Here is a 16396-nt window from a genome sequence, read left to right as displayed (position 1 = left end):
TTCCTTGATCCACCCTTGGATCTCGCCGGACATCTTCCTCCTGGTCGCCTGCAGCATCTTTTCTTTCAGGTTCCATAGACTTCAACGCAGAAACCCAACACGACTTTGCACCTATGCACCCGCAGCCCGTGGGTGAGGTAACAAGAGCATTTCAGTGCTCACGGGTAGATTGACTCTCCTAGTGTCCAGATTCACAGTCGTTTTAGTCCTATCTAGTCAGGATTGTCCCTACTCACCTTTTTCTTGAACTGTACTGTCCATAGGCGTTGTTACGCATCTCGTGTGTGAGTTCACACTCTGCACACGCGTTCCGTGGGTCTCCTACTACTTACCTAAAGTTAGGATAGTGTAGTCCCAGCGATCCTACAGCCTCTGGACAGCTCCATTCCTTCTATCGACTTCCTTATACCACTTGTTTAGTATATGGTTTGTTGCGCCCCTAGGGCAACATTGTAATTCGTGCAACTTAAACGTATTTTTCTTAAGAGTCTTGTCATGTGCTTAGCCCTCTGACCTCATAAAGAGTTCAGAGGTGTTTGTTAGTTAATAAATATCTTGTTTATTTTCATAACTACCTGTGTGGTGTCCTTTCACTTGGTATTCAAGGGGTTATATGTGGTAAAACAGCTGGCTTCACATGCCAAAAGAGTTTAGCCTAAGACTGCTTTGTCCATGCTACCATTAGGATAGCTGGTCTGTAAGGTTGACTTACAACCAATAACCATAAGGGTTGTTTGGACTGATACAAGGTGATCACTAGAATTAGTGAACATCATATATCAGGCCAACTTCTCACACTCAGGGCCTGTGTTCTTGCCCTAAAACGGTGTTGAAACTAAAACCCAATTTGCACCTCTTGCCACCTGTCAGCCCCTAGTAAATGGTACCCTAGGCATCCAGGGCCTAGTGACCAGAGGAGACCCCTAAGGACTGCAGCACTTATTGTGCCACCCTTAGGGGGCCCTGTACCCTGGCACCCACACACTGCCTTGTGGTGTGGGCACAGCGGCATGAGCCCTGTGCCCCTACAGTACCAAGGGCTATTCCTGGGCACTGTAAGTGCAGTGATGCCATTAAGAGTATAATGGTGCTGGGAGGTTGTCATTACGAACTCAACAGCACCATAATGGCTACACTAAAGACTGACAAGTTTGATATCAAACTTTTCAGCACATTAACCCCACACTGTGTGGGATTTAATGTAAAATGCACTATAGAGGGCATCTTAAAGATGCCCCCTGAAACCTAACCTACAATCCACGTCTTGTCTGATAGGCTGCCACACAGCAGACATTTTTCTAGACCCCTGGGTGGAGAGCACTCGCTGTCCTGGGCCTGCAACAATGCACATCCTGAGACGAGGTGCCAAGCCCCCCCCCCCCCCCCCCAGGATGGGCAGGAGAAGCTTCAAAGGCGTTCTGCCTTTGTGAGCTACTCCAGACCATTTGCTGTACTCAACAACTGGTCCCCGCCAGTTCTGACTCCCACTCTGTCGGGAAGACTGGTGGGAAACCCTACGTCAGGAAGGGGGTGTGCCAGCCTGTGCCAACTCCACCCCTCTTGTTGAAGAGGCGAGGTGAAGTACCACCCCGGGCTTTAAGATGGGGAGCCCTGCCCAATCACAGCTAGGCTCCTGCCCCCCTCCCACAGGAGAGGAGCAGACTAGGGGGTGTACCCACCCCAGGACAGGGACCTATTGATCCCTGCCCTTGCTCTACCTGTAACGCCCCTAAATTTAGTATTATGGGGCACCCTGAATCTTCCTTCCTCAGATCCAGATTGCAACAACAACAAGATCAAGAAACAAGAAGACCTGCCACGCAGCTTTTAACAAAAGGACGACGCCCACTGACTTGGCCCCAGAACCCTACAGGCCTGTTGATCCTTGAACCTGCTCCTGTGAAACTCTGGCGTCTCCTGCGGACAGCACCCTCGACAACCCAGGAGGACCTGCCTGCCTTAAACCTTCCAAAAGACTGGGACTCCAATGAGCAGTGGTTTTGCTCCAACAGCAATACCCCTGGTGCCAGCCAGGAACCGCGAATCCAGCCCACTCTGCACCTGCCAAGCCCGGCTTGTGCCTGAGTGACCCAAGACCACAAGAACGTCCCCCCGGAACTGTGACCCGAAGTCCAGTGCCCAAAGACCCTCCTCAATGAACCAGACTACGCCTGCAGCCTCAGAGCCAGGGACCCCTGCAACCGCTACCAGCCGAGGGTAAGATTTTCCAACGGTATAAAGGAAAGAGAGGGGCTCTTAATAACCCAGAGGGAAATGGAGCGCCAATATACTGTAAAGTAAAACAAAAGAGTTTTCCCACTGGGGAGTATTGTAACCTGCTCCTAGATCAGGACTTAAACTCACAAACATTCATCACACCATTCATTTTGTGGAACTGAAAAACACTTACCAAGAAGGAACATATACAAAACAAGTTATAAAAAAGTGTACAATTTATTAAAAAATATTTTTAGTTACAACAAATATTATCAATAAATCATCAGTTAAAAACATATATTTCACAAAAATACACGAAAATATAAAAACACAGTTGGGGCCACCTAACGTGGACGTGGAGAAATTAATCTAGGGAGACACTCATATCTATCTTTGTCATTTCATTTCGGACTTTGGTTTGTCAACAATGGGAGGAATATTGTTCCTTTTAGACCAGGATCGTTGTTGGCAACGCCGAATATGAATTAAGAATTAGCGTCGACGCGTTTCGGAAGCTTCAACTGGATAATGGCTTCCTTCCTCAGGACAGTTTATATTTCTATTCTCCACACGTAAAAGTGTTAAACCATGATGGATTATGTTGCTAGTGGAAAACTACCAAGTGTGTAGAATTCCCCTCCTTGTCGCCTGTGATGTCATCAAGCCTTTGCCTTCCTGTCTTTTATTTATTTTCAGGCGCTTCAGTTTAACAACTTGTCTGTTCGGAGAATGATCCAAAACAGAATTGGCACAACCTTGTTGTCTGCTCAAACCGACGTGCTATGATTTAATGTTTCCCTTCTTTTTTTAGTCCTTTAGTACTAAAAAACGGGCTTGCGCTCCGCGAAGGGGGTTCTGTTTTGCAGCCGGGTAATTTTACACGCGTGGCTATTATCTGCACACTCTTGTGAGAAGCGGTGATCGAGTAGACGCCACAGAAAGCAGTCCCGGGGAAACCAGCCGTGTGCAGATAATAGCCACGTGTGTAAAATTACCCGGCTGCAAAACCGAACCCCCTTCGCGGAGCGCAAGCCCGTTTTTTAGTACTAAAGGACTAAAAACAGAAGGGAAACATTAAATCATAGCACGTCGGTTTGAGCAGACAACAAGGTTGTGCCAATTCTGTTTTGGATCATTCTCCGAACAGACAAGTTGTTAAACTGAAGCGCCTGAAAATAAATAAAAGACAGGAAGGCAAAGGCTTGATGACATCACAGGCGACAAGGAGGGGAATTCTACACACTTGGTAGTTTTCCACTAGCAACATAATCCATCATGGTTTAACACTTTTACGTGTGGAGAATAGAAATATAAACTGTCCTGAGGAAGGAAGCCTTTATCCAGTTGAAGCTTCCGAAACGCGTCGACGCTAATTCTTAATTCATATTCGGCGTTGCCAACAACGATCCTGGTCTAAAAGGAACAATATTCCTCCCATTGTTGACAAACCAAAGTCCGAAATGAAATGACAAAGACAGATATGAGTGTCTCCCTAGATTAATTTCTCCACGTCCACGTTAGGTGGCCCCAACTGTGTTTTTATATTTTCGTGTATTTTTGTGAAATATATGTTTTTAACTGATGATTTATTGATAATATTTGTTGTAACTAAAAATATTTTTAAATAAATTTTACACTTTTTTATAACTTGTTTTGTATATGTTCCTTCTTGGTAAGTGTTTTTCAGTTCCACAAAATGAATGGTGTGATGAATGTTTGTGAGTTTAAGTCCTGATCTAGGAGCAGGTTACAATACTCCCCAGTGGGAAAACTCTTTTGTTTTACTTTAAGATTTCCCAACACCAAAAGACACCCCTGCACCCCCCTGTGCCCTCCTTTGGGGTACCTACCTCTTCTCCAAGATCCCAACTTACCTCTCGAAGTGGTGGTCGCACCTGAAGAATCTCCATCCCGAGCCTGCAGCCTTTGTTCACTTTTTAACTTTCCCATTGGATAACATTGAGCGCCTGGCGGCTCAAAAGCACCCTGCACCCAGCCGCTCGAGTGTGCTGGAAGTGCAACAACTACCCTACATCTCCACTTGCCCTGAGTAAGTGACCAGGAGCTCAGCTCCCACAGCCGCGTGGCCTGCTTGCAGCCACCAACCGAATGCCCCCTACCCTCCATTGGATTGCATTGGGCCTACTCTGTCTGCGCCCGGCTGGCCCTGTGCCGCTGGGGGTGTAACTACTGAACTTTTCCGACCCTGGGAGACCCCTGAGTCTAAGCCCAGAATCTTAACTCCACCAGACGAGTACTTACCTGAAAGCCGATAACTCACTTTCCTTCCATAGGCTAACATTGACTGGTTTTCACAGAAATTTCTTCTAAGTGTGGAGTTTTGAATCTTAAAAATATTCATCTAAAATCAGCCGAATAACAAATTTCGAAATAAACACCTGTGATCAGGAAAGAAGCCAGTACTGTGCCTTTTAGCCCAGTACTGAACCGCAAAAGTAATCTTGACTGTACGTCCCAGTTACCTGCTTTTTCTTCCATAAGAGAACAATGGACTGTTTTTCTGTGAAATTTCTTCTAAGTGTCGATTTTTGCAAACTACAAATATTAATTAAAAATCGTACCAAATACTGAAACGTAATTACTTACCTGTCTTAGTTAGTGGTCCCCATGCTGAACGTAGGAGTCCAGTACTGGATTACAAAAATAACGAGAACCTACTTTACCTGTGACTTGAATTTCCTCCATGGGATAACTTTGCTAGTTTTTCACTGAAAAGTTTCGAAATGTCAACTTTGAAAATACATTTATATTCTTTAAAAATTACAACTGTAACCAAAACGCTTTTACTTAACTGTTTACAGGTTAGCTCCCAGTACTGAACCCAGGAACCAGTCCTGTGGTTAAAAAAGTAATCCTTAATGTAATCAACTGCATTTATGTAGAAAAACCCATTGAGCTCAATGTTCAATCGTGTTTAGAATGGTGTTGCCTATTGCAACCACAGTAGTTATTGTACTTACAAAGTCTATTGCCTTTCGGCAAAGTAATTACCTAAAGTCACTCATATTGAGAAAAGTATATTTTGATACCTGTTCGTTCTAAAATAATACTATATCTTTTGATATAAAAACAATTGGCCTTGAGTTCAGTTCTTGAGTGTGTGAAACCTTTTGCTGACTGAGTGTGTACAACACATGCTTTACACTATCCTCTGATACTGCCTGACTGCTCGACCAAGCTACCACTTTAGAGAGTAAGGTCATATCTGACTTTAATTTCGGTCATACCTCTGGAGACTGGGGACTGTATACACACTGTACCTTACTTTGGTCCAGTATATATAGAGCCACTTTCTTACAAGGGTGCAACATTATCCACAGGCAGAACATGTAACTTTACATTTCTGATAGTAAAAACACAAAACTGTTGTTTTTACTGTGGAAAAGCTTGGTCACCTAATTGGCAAGTGCAGGGTTACGCACGGACCCCTCAGCTGTGCTAACTCTGCAATGGTGCAAACAAAGTGGGTCTTCACAGGTATCAAACAACTCATTACATTGAGCCCAACTTGAGTCTCAGGTCGAAATGAATGTAACAAGTTTCTGTGTGCAACTTTAGCAAAGTTTCTATTTGTTTACCTTTAGTCCCCTGTGCCCAAACTGCTTGCACGCTGGGTCCTGTAGCCAAGACAGCTTTCTGCCCTTCAGGGGAGAAGTGCTAACAACTCCCAGGAAAGGATACAATAGGTTCCTGCTCTGGAAGGGGTGTCACCACTCTCTTGGTGGATGATGTTAGTCCAAAAGCCGTGCTTCAAAGGCGATGCCGCCAATGAATGTCAAATGGGTAACACTTGAAAGAGGTGCTGCTCAATTGTTCAGGAGGACAGGCTGGCATGTGGGACAGGAGCGGGGAAACCAGTTAACGAACCGATTTTCCTGGAGCATGTAGCTCTCTTGGTAGCCTAACAGCTGGATTTAGCTAAGGAGCTCTACACTCCCTGAGAGGGGTCCTGCCATATTGAAAGTGGGCACAATGTTGCATCCTGGAATGCCCAGATGCCTCACTTCGCAGGAAGTGGATATCAGGTGGGAGGAAACATGGTAGTCCTTCGGCTACCAACCGCATACTGCCCTTTGGACATTTGCTGAGGATTAGTAGAGCACACCACGCTGAAAACTCTACTGGATTGGAAGAAGGACTGCACTGGCGTGGATGGAACTTGGTGCCTGACACAGGACAGGGACTGGGCCTACTTTCTCCTGCTCAAGAAGTCTTTTCAAGAGCCCAGGCAAAACCAAAAGACTCCAAGGGTCAGTAAGCTGGCCCCCTGTGCATAGCACAGGGACACGTCAGCTGAGAAGCCTGTTGGGGCAAGTTGTTTGCCCAAAGTCTTCAACCCTCCATCAACCACTGCTGCTCAGCGGCAGGAACCAGGACTCGGTGCATAAAGTAGCACACAAGCTTGCTGACCCTGGGATTATTGTTGAAGTGCAGATTGGAACCCCAGAGGATGAGTCAATGACCGAAGACAGATTGACCCGTGACCGCGATACTGAGTGAATGGTAGTCCAGTGGCTACTAGACTCCTGCCAGCACTGAAAGGACTATGAGAGGCGTTGATCCTGTGACGAGGACCACCTTGCCCCCTACATGGACCAAGGAGTAGTTGCAGCAAGACTCCCATTGACTGCATCTTCATCCTTGCATTAGGACCACTTAAATAGGAAAGCCTTTCAAGGATAAAAGTGCGTTGAACTGATTGAAGACTGCTTTACTTGCTAAGGTAACTGTTTCTGAGGACCACACTGGTCCCCATGATTGGACCCCTATTGGATTTGGTCGCATAAAGTTACTCCAATTGATCGCATTACACCTACTCTAAACTTTTTAGTCAAAAAGTTTGTGTCCAATTCCTTAAATTTGCCAAATGCTTATTCGTGGTTGATTGAAAGTACTTTGATTTACTATACCTTGTAAATTCTGTATCTCCAGTACCATTCCGTTGATCTTTTTCATTGTGGTGTTCAGAGCCACAGCTACCCAGGGTTGAGCTGAAGGTTTGGTAAACAAAACCTTCTGGTCCTAAAGGGGTTGGTGGGTGTTTTTATATGGTGAGATTGCACAACCACACCATATAATACACCTAATTTCCTCACAATATAATTTTTATTATTATCTTTTTGTAATACTGTCCCAGTTCTTTGCCTGATTTTATGGATCAACATAACTGACAATACGGGTCGCATTAAGACCGCATCCACCGACCAGTTTCCTAATTCGTTTAGTATTTCCTATGCAAAAGTAATATTTCACTGAAAGGAATTTGTAGACTTTGCAGCCAGTGTAGCCGGAGATTTCTGCGATTACTGTTTTTATTGAAAATCAGTGAGCCCTTTTTCCAAGCATAAACATGTAGGGGTTAAAATGTGATCACTTCTGATGATTTCAGCATTATTGAACCAGAAATAGATAACTCTTCATCTATGGAAAACATCTCCAAAATGTCAGTTCTTGTATTAGTGGTATATTTAGATACAAAGCAGCTTGTAATGTTAGAGACCTCAGTGCCCAGCATAATTTCTACTTGGTGGACCACATAAATGAGATTGTCGAAAGATCTTTTATCGTCCTTGGGGGCCTACTTTGAAGGCTAAGGTGGCATTATCTTCACACAACTGCCATGAACACTCCTTTTACCTAATAGTATACCATTATTGCTAGGTGTCAAAAACCTAGTCTTGTATGCTATATGTTGCCCTACATTTCTCTTACCACTGCTTTCTTGATTCTGTCTTTTGAGTGAGTCTCGGGCAGTTTAACTGCTCCTGTGCTTTATTCCTGTACTGGACTGTACTGGAAAACTTAAACTATATCAGTTCCTCATCCCAACCCTTTCATTTAGTACATAAGCATCTGAATAGAGGATTACGAGTTGTATTTAGTGTGTTCTCCATGCCTTCTGATTATCAATGCATTCTTAGCTAAGCTTCGGTGAAAAAGGGGTCCCCTACAATGTGTTATTATTTGTAATTAGTATTGGCCTGTTTGTAGATGTACATGTATTACATTATGTAATACAAGTACATCTACAAACAGGCCAATACTAATTACAGATAATAACCCATTGTAGGGGATCCCCTTTATTTATTACATATAATGTTTATTTTACGTACTATTTTTTAAATGAAAATATCATGGTATTTGGCATTTCAGGTTTAATGCAAAGATTAAGAAACAGAGGAGAGCGTGATAGAGAAAGAGAGCGTGAAAGAGAAATACGACGGAGTAGCGGATTGCGTGCTGGTTCTCGACGAGACCGTGATAGGTATGTTTATTTAGATACATTTTAATGTTATTTCGTATACTACTTCTGTAAAGAGCTTAAATACCTTTTGTTATTTGAGGACTTGATCTACTTGTGAAAGCATCGGAAAATGTGTGTTCGAGGCATATGAGCTGCAGATAACACACTCTGCATAGATTGCCATCTGGTGTTGTGCCCGGATGTTTGCACTTGATTGTTTTCTGGAAAAGTCTTTGTAAGGCACGAGATAGGTGACTCCTCCTCCTTTGGACCAGAGTGCACATGTGCATCGGCTCCATCTTCAGATTGTTTTTTTCCACCATTGGGCTCAGATGTTTTTCTCACGCTCCAGTTTGGAACCTTTAACGATTCTACTTTGGAGACGCAATCCTTTACCGTTTTTAAAGTATTGTTTTCGATCGCGATCCCCAGTCGTCGCGCATCTCTAACTTCGAAGCCCTCGTTTCCAATTGTCGACGAGGGCCTTCAGGCCTACTTAGGCCTTGGCATCTGGCTCATGGAAAGGACACCATTAAAAAAGTGTCCTCAGTGTGGGTCGAAGTTTCCCCACACCGATCTGTATGAGGTGTGTAACCTCTGCCTTTCATCGGAGCACGAGGCCAGAGACTGTGCAGCTTGCCCCTCTTTCTGCTCCAAGAAGACCATTCGGGATCATTGAGTTCGAAGAAAAATGGCTCGCTCGTCGACATCCATTCCCAACAACATCTTCCAAGCGGGCGTCCACGTACCAGAACAGGAGCAGGTCGAAGAACTCCTCGGCAGGGGCTCTGAAGCAGAGGACTTTGACGTCGAAGAACTCACTCCTGTGCAGCGGGTCGTAAGTAAAGACGTCGACCCGACCCACTCTATACACCATCAAAAAAGGCTTCGGTCACACCTTCACATTCGGTCCCAGGTGCACACCGAGAGGCTGCTTCCTATGCCCCGCCCCCGGGTTCGGCAAAGAAGCCTATTAAGCCTTCAGGCGACTCGGGCTCGTGTCAGGCTGCCACCGGTACCAAAACCCAGTAACCGGCATCGAAAAAGAAAACGCCCTCCTCCTCTGTGCCGATTGCTGCCTTCACATCCAAGCACTCTGCACCTAAATCCACAAGGCCCGACCCATCGATTCCGAAAAAACACTCTGAGCCGAGCAAAAAGCCGCTCTCTTAAACTTCGTATCCACACAATTCGGAGCCGAAAAAACCCTTGGAACCGAGGAAACAACCGGTTCCATAGATAGAGACTATAAAACATCACTGTTCCAAGCCAAAAGACCACACAACCGTTCCAGAGTCATTGCCGCCCAAGTCTATCGAACCCGAATAAGTCTGTGCCGAAAGATCAGCCTCCATCAGAAGAGCTTTTTACCCCAGACCTTTGACAAAAAACTCTTCTAAAGGACCCTAAAACTGGTCAATTCACCCTAAGTTCAAAGAAGAGACCATTGGATACGCCTGCACCGGCTCCACCACCTAAAAAGAGGGACATTGCCACATCTCCCCTCAGGGTCCCTTCTCCACCGCCTCCTCCACTTTCTCCTCCACCTTTCCCACCACACCATTTTCCTACACCATCTCCTCCTCCAGGGAACGATGATGACACCTCTGATTAAGGGAAGGGTGCGGATGAGGAGCCACTAGGGGACCATAGTCCACCTTCTTCCCCTGATCCTAGGGACGACTGTAACACACCAGATGTCCCTAATGTTCCACAGGAGATTATCTACCCCTCTAGGACTTCCCCTCCAGAAGACACAACAGGTTTTAATCCGCTGCTTCACAGAGTTGCCCAATACCATGGTGTTAGCTTACACACAGACCCGGTGAAAGATGACTTCCTAATGGACACTTTTGTTACCATACAAAGGTCCACCTAAATTTTACCCATGCCTTAAGGGGTCATCAAGCTTGCACCAGAAGTGTTTAAAGATCCTGTGAGGGCGAGAGTTATTAACCCCAGGATAGAGAAAAAGTATAAAGCTGCTCCGGGGTACCCAGCCTATATTAAAGGCCTAAAGTAGAGCTAACCCCGGGAGGTACCTGTGAGAAGTTGGCCTGATATATAATGTTCACTATTCTAGTGAGCACTTTGCATCAGTCCAAACAACCCTTATTGATGATTGGTTGTAAGTCAACCTTATAGACCAGCTATCCTAGTAGCATGGATACGAGCAGTCTTCGGGCTAAACTCTAGAGGGCGTGTTAAGCCAGCTGTTATACCATCACATATACCCCTTGAACACCAAGTGAAAGGACACCACACAAGTGTTATGAAAATAAACAGTGTATTTATTTACATCACAACAGCCCTGTACTCTTTATGAGGACAGGGTACTAAACACACAACAAAACTCTTACGAAAATACTTTAAGTTGCACAATTTACACAAATGCCCGAGGGTCACGAAAAACCATATACTCTAAAAGTGGAATGCGAAATTCCTAGCAGGTAAGTACTGTACTAATAGACTTTGGAATCGCTAGGACTGGACTACTGAACCTTCAGATTACTAGCAGGAGGCCTAGGGGACTCGGGTGCAGAGTGTGCACTCTCACGCGGATGCGGGACAAAGTCTATGGATGCTAGAATTTACAAAGTTAGTGTTCTCGGGCGAACCCGACTAGGTAGAGCTGAAACGAAAAAGGATCTGGACCCTTGGATAGTGAGGCTATGCTGGGGCACGGAAATGCCGAAGTTACCTAGCCCAGGGGCTGCGGATGCATAGGTCTGGAAAGACGTCGGGAATCCTCGTTGCAGTCTATGGAGCCTGAAAGAAGGTGTTGCTGGCAGGCGACCAGTGAAGAGATTCGGATGGATCCAAGCCTGGATCGGAGATGGAAGACACCTGTAAGCAGAGGGGACCAAGTTCTGAATCACTAGCCAGTGATTAGATGGGCACCAGGATGGCACCGGATGGAGTCACCTCGACCAGGTGAGTGGGCGACGCTGGGCTCTGCAGTCTCACGGACCAGGAGGCGTTGTCGGCGACCAGGATGGAGGTGCGAGCTGTCCCACGATGGTATCTGCTGTCGACGTCGCTGGACCCAGGATTGGGGCAACAAGTCTTGGCAAATGCAAGCCCACGCGGTGGGAGAGCAAGGGCCAGTCTGGAGCAACCAGACCAGCAGTGTTGATGTCGTCCGTCGTCGTCGGGAAGGCCACAAGCCAGCGGGCTAGTAGCCAGACAACGCGGTGAGCAGCAAAAAGCAGAAGGGCCCCACGCAGATCTGGTGGGTGCTGGAGGGCTGAACTTCGGTGCTGGAGCTGCTCAGGGTTGGGGCTTCTCGGACCCCAAAGCACTCACTCGAGGATCCCTCGGCGGTCGTGCTGGGCAAGAGTCGTGCAGTCTTGAAGATGGCCGGTCCCTCGAGGTCTTGTCTCACCCACGGATCTCAGCTGAGCTGTAGACGTAGGTAGAGGTCAGAGGTGCCAGGGAAGCCGGGTCTCGTCATGCTGGTCAGTCGGATTCTGGAGGAAGGACGTGCAGCAAACCGCAGTGTTCTTGGATGGTGCCTGCGGGTGCAGGGTGACTACTCCTTAGCCACAAGGGAGAAATCTTGAGAAGAAGTCGAGAGCTCCTTTCGTAGAAAGTAGTTTCAGGATTCAAAGATGATCTAATTTGGAAGGGGGCCCGCTCCTATCTTTATACTAAGAAAAGGGTCTGGCACGCGACTAGTTCCTGCCCATGGGTGGGACCAGGAAGGGGGGTGGTTACACCCCTCTCCCATGCCGGACTTTCCCCAGCTCAGGGGCTGGTGTGCCCCTGGAACTGGTTCTAGCCGGCAGATGCATAGTGAGCACCGGGGTGCCACTTGCAGTCACCTTCCTCTAAAGCCCTGCCTACCCAGGATACACAAAACCCTGTCTGGGATGGTGCTAGCACCGCCCCTGACAGGAAACCCTTTGTCCAAGCTCCCCTCGCTGGAAGGACTCCCAGCTGCAGGGGGTCAGACTTGTGTCTGTGGTGGCAGCATCCATTTTGTGATGCTGAGGCTTGAGGTAACTTTAACCGGGGTTCACTGTTACATACATGACGTGTCCCTCTAGAAGGGTGGAATGCTAACCCCGTCGCCAGAATTGGCGAGGGGTTAGTATTCCAATTCGTATGACACCTTACTCGACATGTTTTGATAAAGCGATACCAAAGATAGCATATAACCACGAGGATTATAATGCACTTAAGAGTATATGGTACCCGTTATCATGGAACAGCTATTAGGACTTGGTTCCGCAAGCTGCAAACAGGCTCAGCTCATGCCAGAGCACCATCTCACACGATTCCAAGCACTCTGCCTTCAGGATTGTCAAGGCCTGCCATAGGAGTGACTGATAGGAATCTGTGTGTCCATTTTAGGGTTAGATATAGGTATACTATATCTAAAGCAAAGGGTGATTACACCACCTTGCCCCAGCTGTCGTGCAGCCAGTTGTGTCAGATTTAGATGGCCAGCCAGGGGTGACATAATACATGCTGCAGCCCCTGGTAGGCCCTGGGTACACCTATGCCCTGAGTTACAGGGTCTGATAAGGTGGCCCAGTACCAATTGGATATGTACCTAAGGTACATGGAATCCATTTTACAGAGAGAGCAGTAGGCCTGGGGTCCTGATTAACAGGGTCCCAGGCCAACTAAGTCTGAAAACCAGCAAAACACCAGGCAAAAAGTTGGGGGCAACCATAGTCAGGTATCCACCTTCCTACAGTACCGAACGGCAGGAATGTTCGCGTTTTTATAGTGTGTGCCGTCTATTTTTATGCCTGCATTCAGAAGTCGTTATTGCACATGCGCAATAACGACTTCTGAATGCAGGCATAAAAATAGACGGCGTTTAGTGTAAGGACCCATCGTTTAACAGCCGTGTACAATTAATCACACTATAAAAACGCGAACAGTCCTGCCGTTCGGTACTTCCCGGGTTTAGCTCTACTCCACGAAGAGGTACCAACGGACAAGTAAGTCTCCTTGCTCGTAGGGGTTTTTTGCTGATACATAGTCCACTGTTTGCTAAGAAATAGACTAATATGGGCTGGCAGGGTTACCCTTTTACACTTAAGCAGAGAGTTACTTACAGACTAAAACAATAGCTAGTCTTTAGTATAACATTGTCTGGTCTATTAACAAGTATTTGGTCTACCCTTGCCATCACCATTAGGTTATATCTTAGTTGATAACCATTAGGTTATATCTAAAAGATAACCCCTTTTAATTAGAGAACAACTCTTTACTAGAACTAAGCTCACTAGTCAATCCTAAGGATAACTGAGATCCTGTTTACTTACAACAAGAATATAAACATTGACCTCGCTTTTCACAACCCATGGCGTAGATGTCCTTCCAGACATTAGAGGAATTAGATTTCAGACATATATAGACAGAATGGTTAGCAATTACTACAATGTCTTTTCTTCCTCCCGCAGTGCGGGGCCTCCCTCCTGAGCAACCTGACAGGTAGAGGTGAGGCTGGGCTATTCAACAATTGTGGGTAAGTCCATAAATGCTTATAAATAGATAAAAGGCAACATTTAAATGTGACACCGTGACAGAACACTATGCACAATGAATACATGTGACTTAATTGTTTTGAAATGTTTGAATTGCCCTATATACGTTCTCTCTCTCTCTCCCACAACCACCTTTGCACCTGTTCTTTTCCACAGATATCCAGAGTATGACCTGACTCAGCAATAGAATTGCGCAGAAATTCTGGTGGTGTATTACAAATGTACTTATTTACTATATTTTTTGCACATTAACTGCAGCAGCATCGTATAAATATCTGGTCCTGAAGAAAGCAGCTGATACTGAAAATAGATCAAGAGGCTGAAACATGTTGACCAATCACTAACAGTGGTTTATATCCATACCACTGTGCTGTTACATTTTAATCCTGTCAGGTAGTACACAGGAATAAAGGTTATTGGTGATCTATCTAGACAGTTTTAATCCACACCCTTCTTTCACACAGCGCTGCAACATACCTCACTCAACCTTAAACAGCACACATATGGGATTACCATCCTACTCCGTAGAAAATTCAAAACATCTCTGAGCTCCTCCCTTAATACCTTGAAGTAGTAGCTCCCAGTGGTGACTAGGTTTTCCCCACTGGTAAGGAGGACCCATATGATGAAGCATGTCACCTTCGGGTGAGTGAGGGGTCTTATCCTTAAGGGATGCCTTCCCCGGTGTTATAACACCTTTGAGAGTTGAGAGAAAAACAAGGGCTTTTCTACATTACATCGCATACAAATGTGAAAGACTGTAGGTCTATTTAGTGTTTTTTGTAGTATATATAGAGCCAGTTTCCTACAGTCTTCTATACACCTTTCTGCCTATACCACTTCTACTGAGAGTGTTGAAGAAGATCAAGCGTGACCGGGCCCCAGTCATTCTCGGGGCTCCGGACTGGGCACGAAGAGTCTGGTATCCCGAGGTCTTGAACATGGCCATCGATCTTCCGATGATACTGCCTCTTCAGGAGGATCTTCTGTTGCAGCAGCAGGGGACGGTCCTCCACCCGAACCTGTCCAGGCTCCACTTCCTTGCGTGGAGATTGAGTGGCGACAGTAGACCGCTTTTGACCTTCCTCCCGAATGTCATCTTGGCAACCAGGCGTCCCTCCACTAAAACGGTATACGCCTTAGATGGAACGAATTTGTGGCATGGTGCAGAGCAAAGGCTGTGGATCCCCTTTATATCCTTCTTTCGGAGGTTCTCCTCTTAATTCTTTCTTTGGCCCAGCAGGGCTCTTCTCTGGGCACTCTTAAAGGCTATCTTTTGGCCATTTCGGCCTCTCTACATCTTCCTGATCAGCCTTCTTTATTCAAGTCCCCTATTGTAAATAGATCTCTTAGGGCTTTACTCAGCTCTTTCCTCCTATTCCTTTCATAATGCCCCAGTGGGACTTGAATCTGGTCTTAACCTACCTCATGTGTGCTCCTTTCAAGCCACTTCATAATGGCCCTCTCAGACTCTTGACCTTAAAAATTGCGTTTCTGGCTGCTATTACCTCTGCTCGCAGGGTGAGTGAGCTTCAGGCTTTTTCTTCGAAACCTCCTTTCCTTGCTATTCATCCGATCTAGGTTGTCCTTCAAACTAGACCTTCTTTTCTTCCCAAAGTGGTTACCTCTTTCCACATAGGACAGACGTTCACTTTGCCCACCTTCTTCCTGCCCCCGCATCCTTCTAAAGAGGAGAAGAGGCTACGCTGCAAGGATCCAAGACTTGCACTATCATTTATTTGGATTGCACAGAATAATTGCGGGTGGATGATCAACTCTTTGTTGACTATGTGGGCGCAAAGAAAGGTCGGGCCTTTCAAAAACGCACTATCTCTCAATGGGTTGTGCTTTGCATTAGAATCTGTTATACTGTTGCGAAAAAGGAGCCTTCGTTGGGGTTGGGCACCCATTCCACCAGGGTGATGGCAGCCACTACTGCTTTGGGTTATGGAGTCCCTCTCAGTGATATCTGCCAGGCAGCCATGTGGGCATCATTGCACACATTCACTAAATATTACTGCCTGGATAGCCAAGTCCGGAAAGTCGGCTTCTTTGGCCATTCAGTTCTCCAGGACTTTCTGGTGTGAACTTGGTTCGCAGACCCACCTCCGGGGTTGGTATTGCTGGGGTATATATTCTAAGGTAAGGAATCTGTGACTAATAGTATCTTTCAGGTGAACAGGTTACTTAGGTAACAATATATCTGTAAAAGATGTATATTAGTTATAGATTACTTACTGCCCCACCCATCCTCCCCATTCTGCGAACTGACTTCTAGAGCTTGGGACTACCTTTCAGGGCCCTAGTTTTGTGCACCAGTGGTCAGTGTCTTGCATGGCTCTGTGCTTCTGGCGAGGAATGTCCTGTAAAGAACTGACATCAGCATGCAGGGGCGGCGTCTAAGTAGATA

At 46.1% G+C, this 16396-nt stretch overlaps 1 protein-coding gene across 18 annotated transcripts in view; it reads left to right on the top strand.

The window, feature by feature from the left end:
- UBR5 (ubiquitin protein ligase E3 component n-recognin 5) overlaps window positions 1-16396 on the top strand; it is a 2064863-nt gene that overhangs the window by 1740457 nt on the left and 308010 nt on the right. For all 18 annotated transcript variants that reach the window (XM_086966085.1, XM_086966077.1, XM_086966080.1 and 15 more), the window contains one exon: window positions 8392-8503. In XM_086966085.1, the coding sequence (XP_086822211.1) occupies window positions 8392-8503 (112 nt within the window). The remainder of the gene's footprint in view (window positions 1-8391; window positions 8504-16396) is intronic.

Source organism: Lissotriton vulgaris, chromosome 4_1 (genome assembly GCF_964263255.1).
Source record: "Lissotriton vulgaris chromosome 4_1, aLisVul1.2, whole genome shotgun sequence".
NCBI lineage: Eukaryota > Metazoa > Chordata > Amphibia > Caudata > Salamandridae > Lissotriton > Lissotriton vulgaris.
Note: the sequence above shows the minus strand (reverse complement) of the source record. Positions and strands in the feature narration are given on the sequence as shown.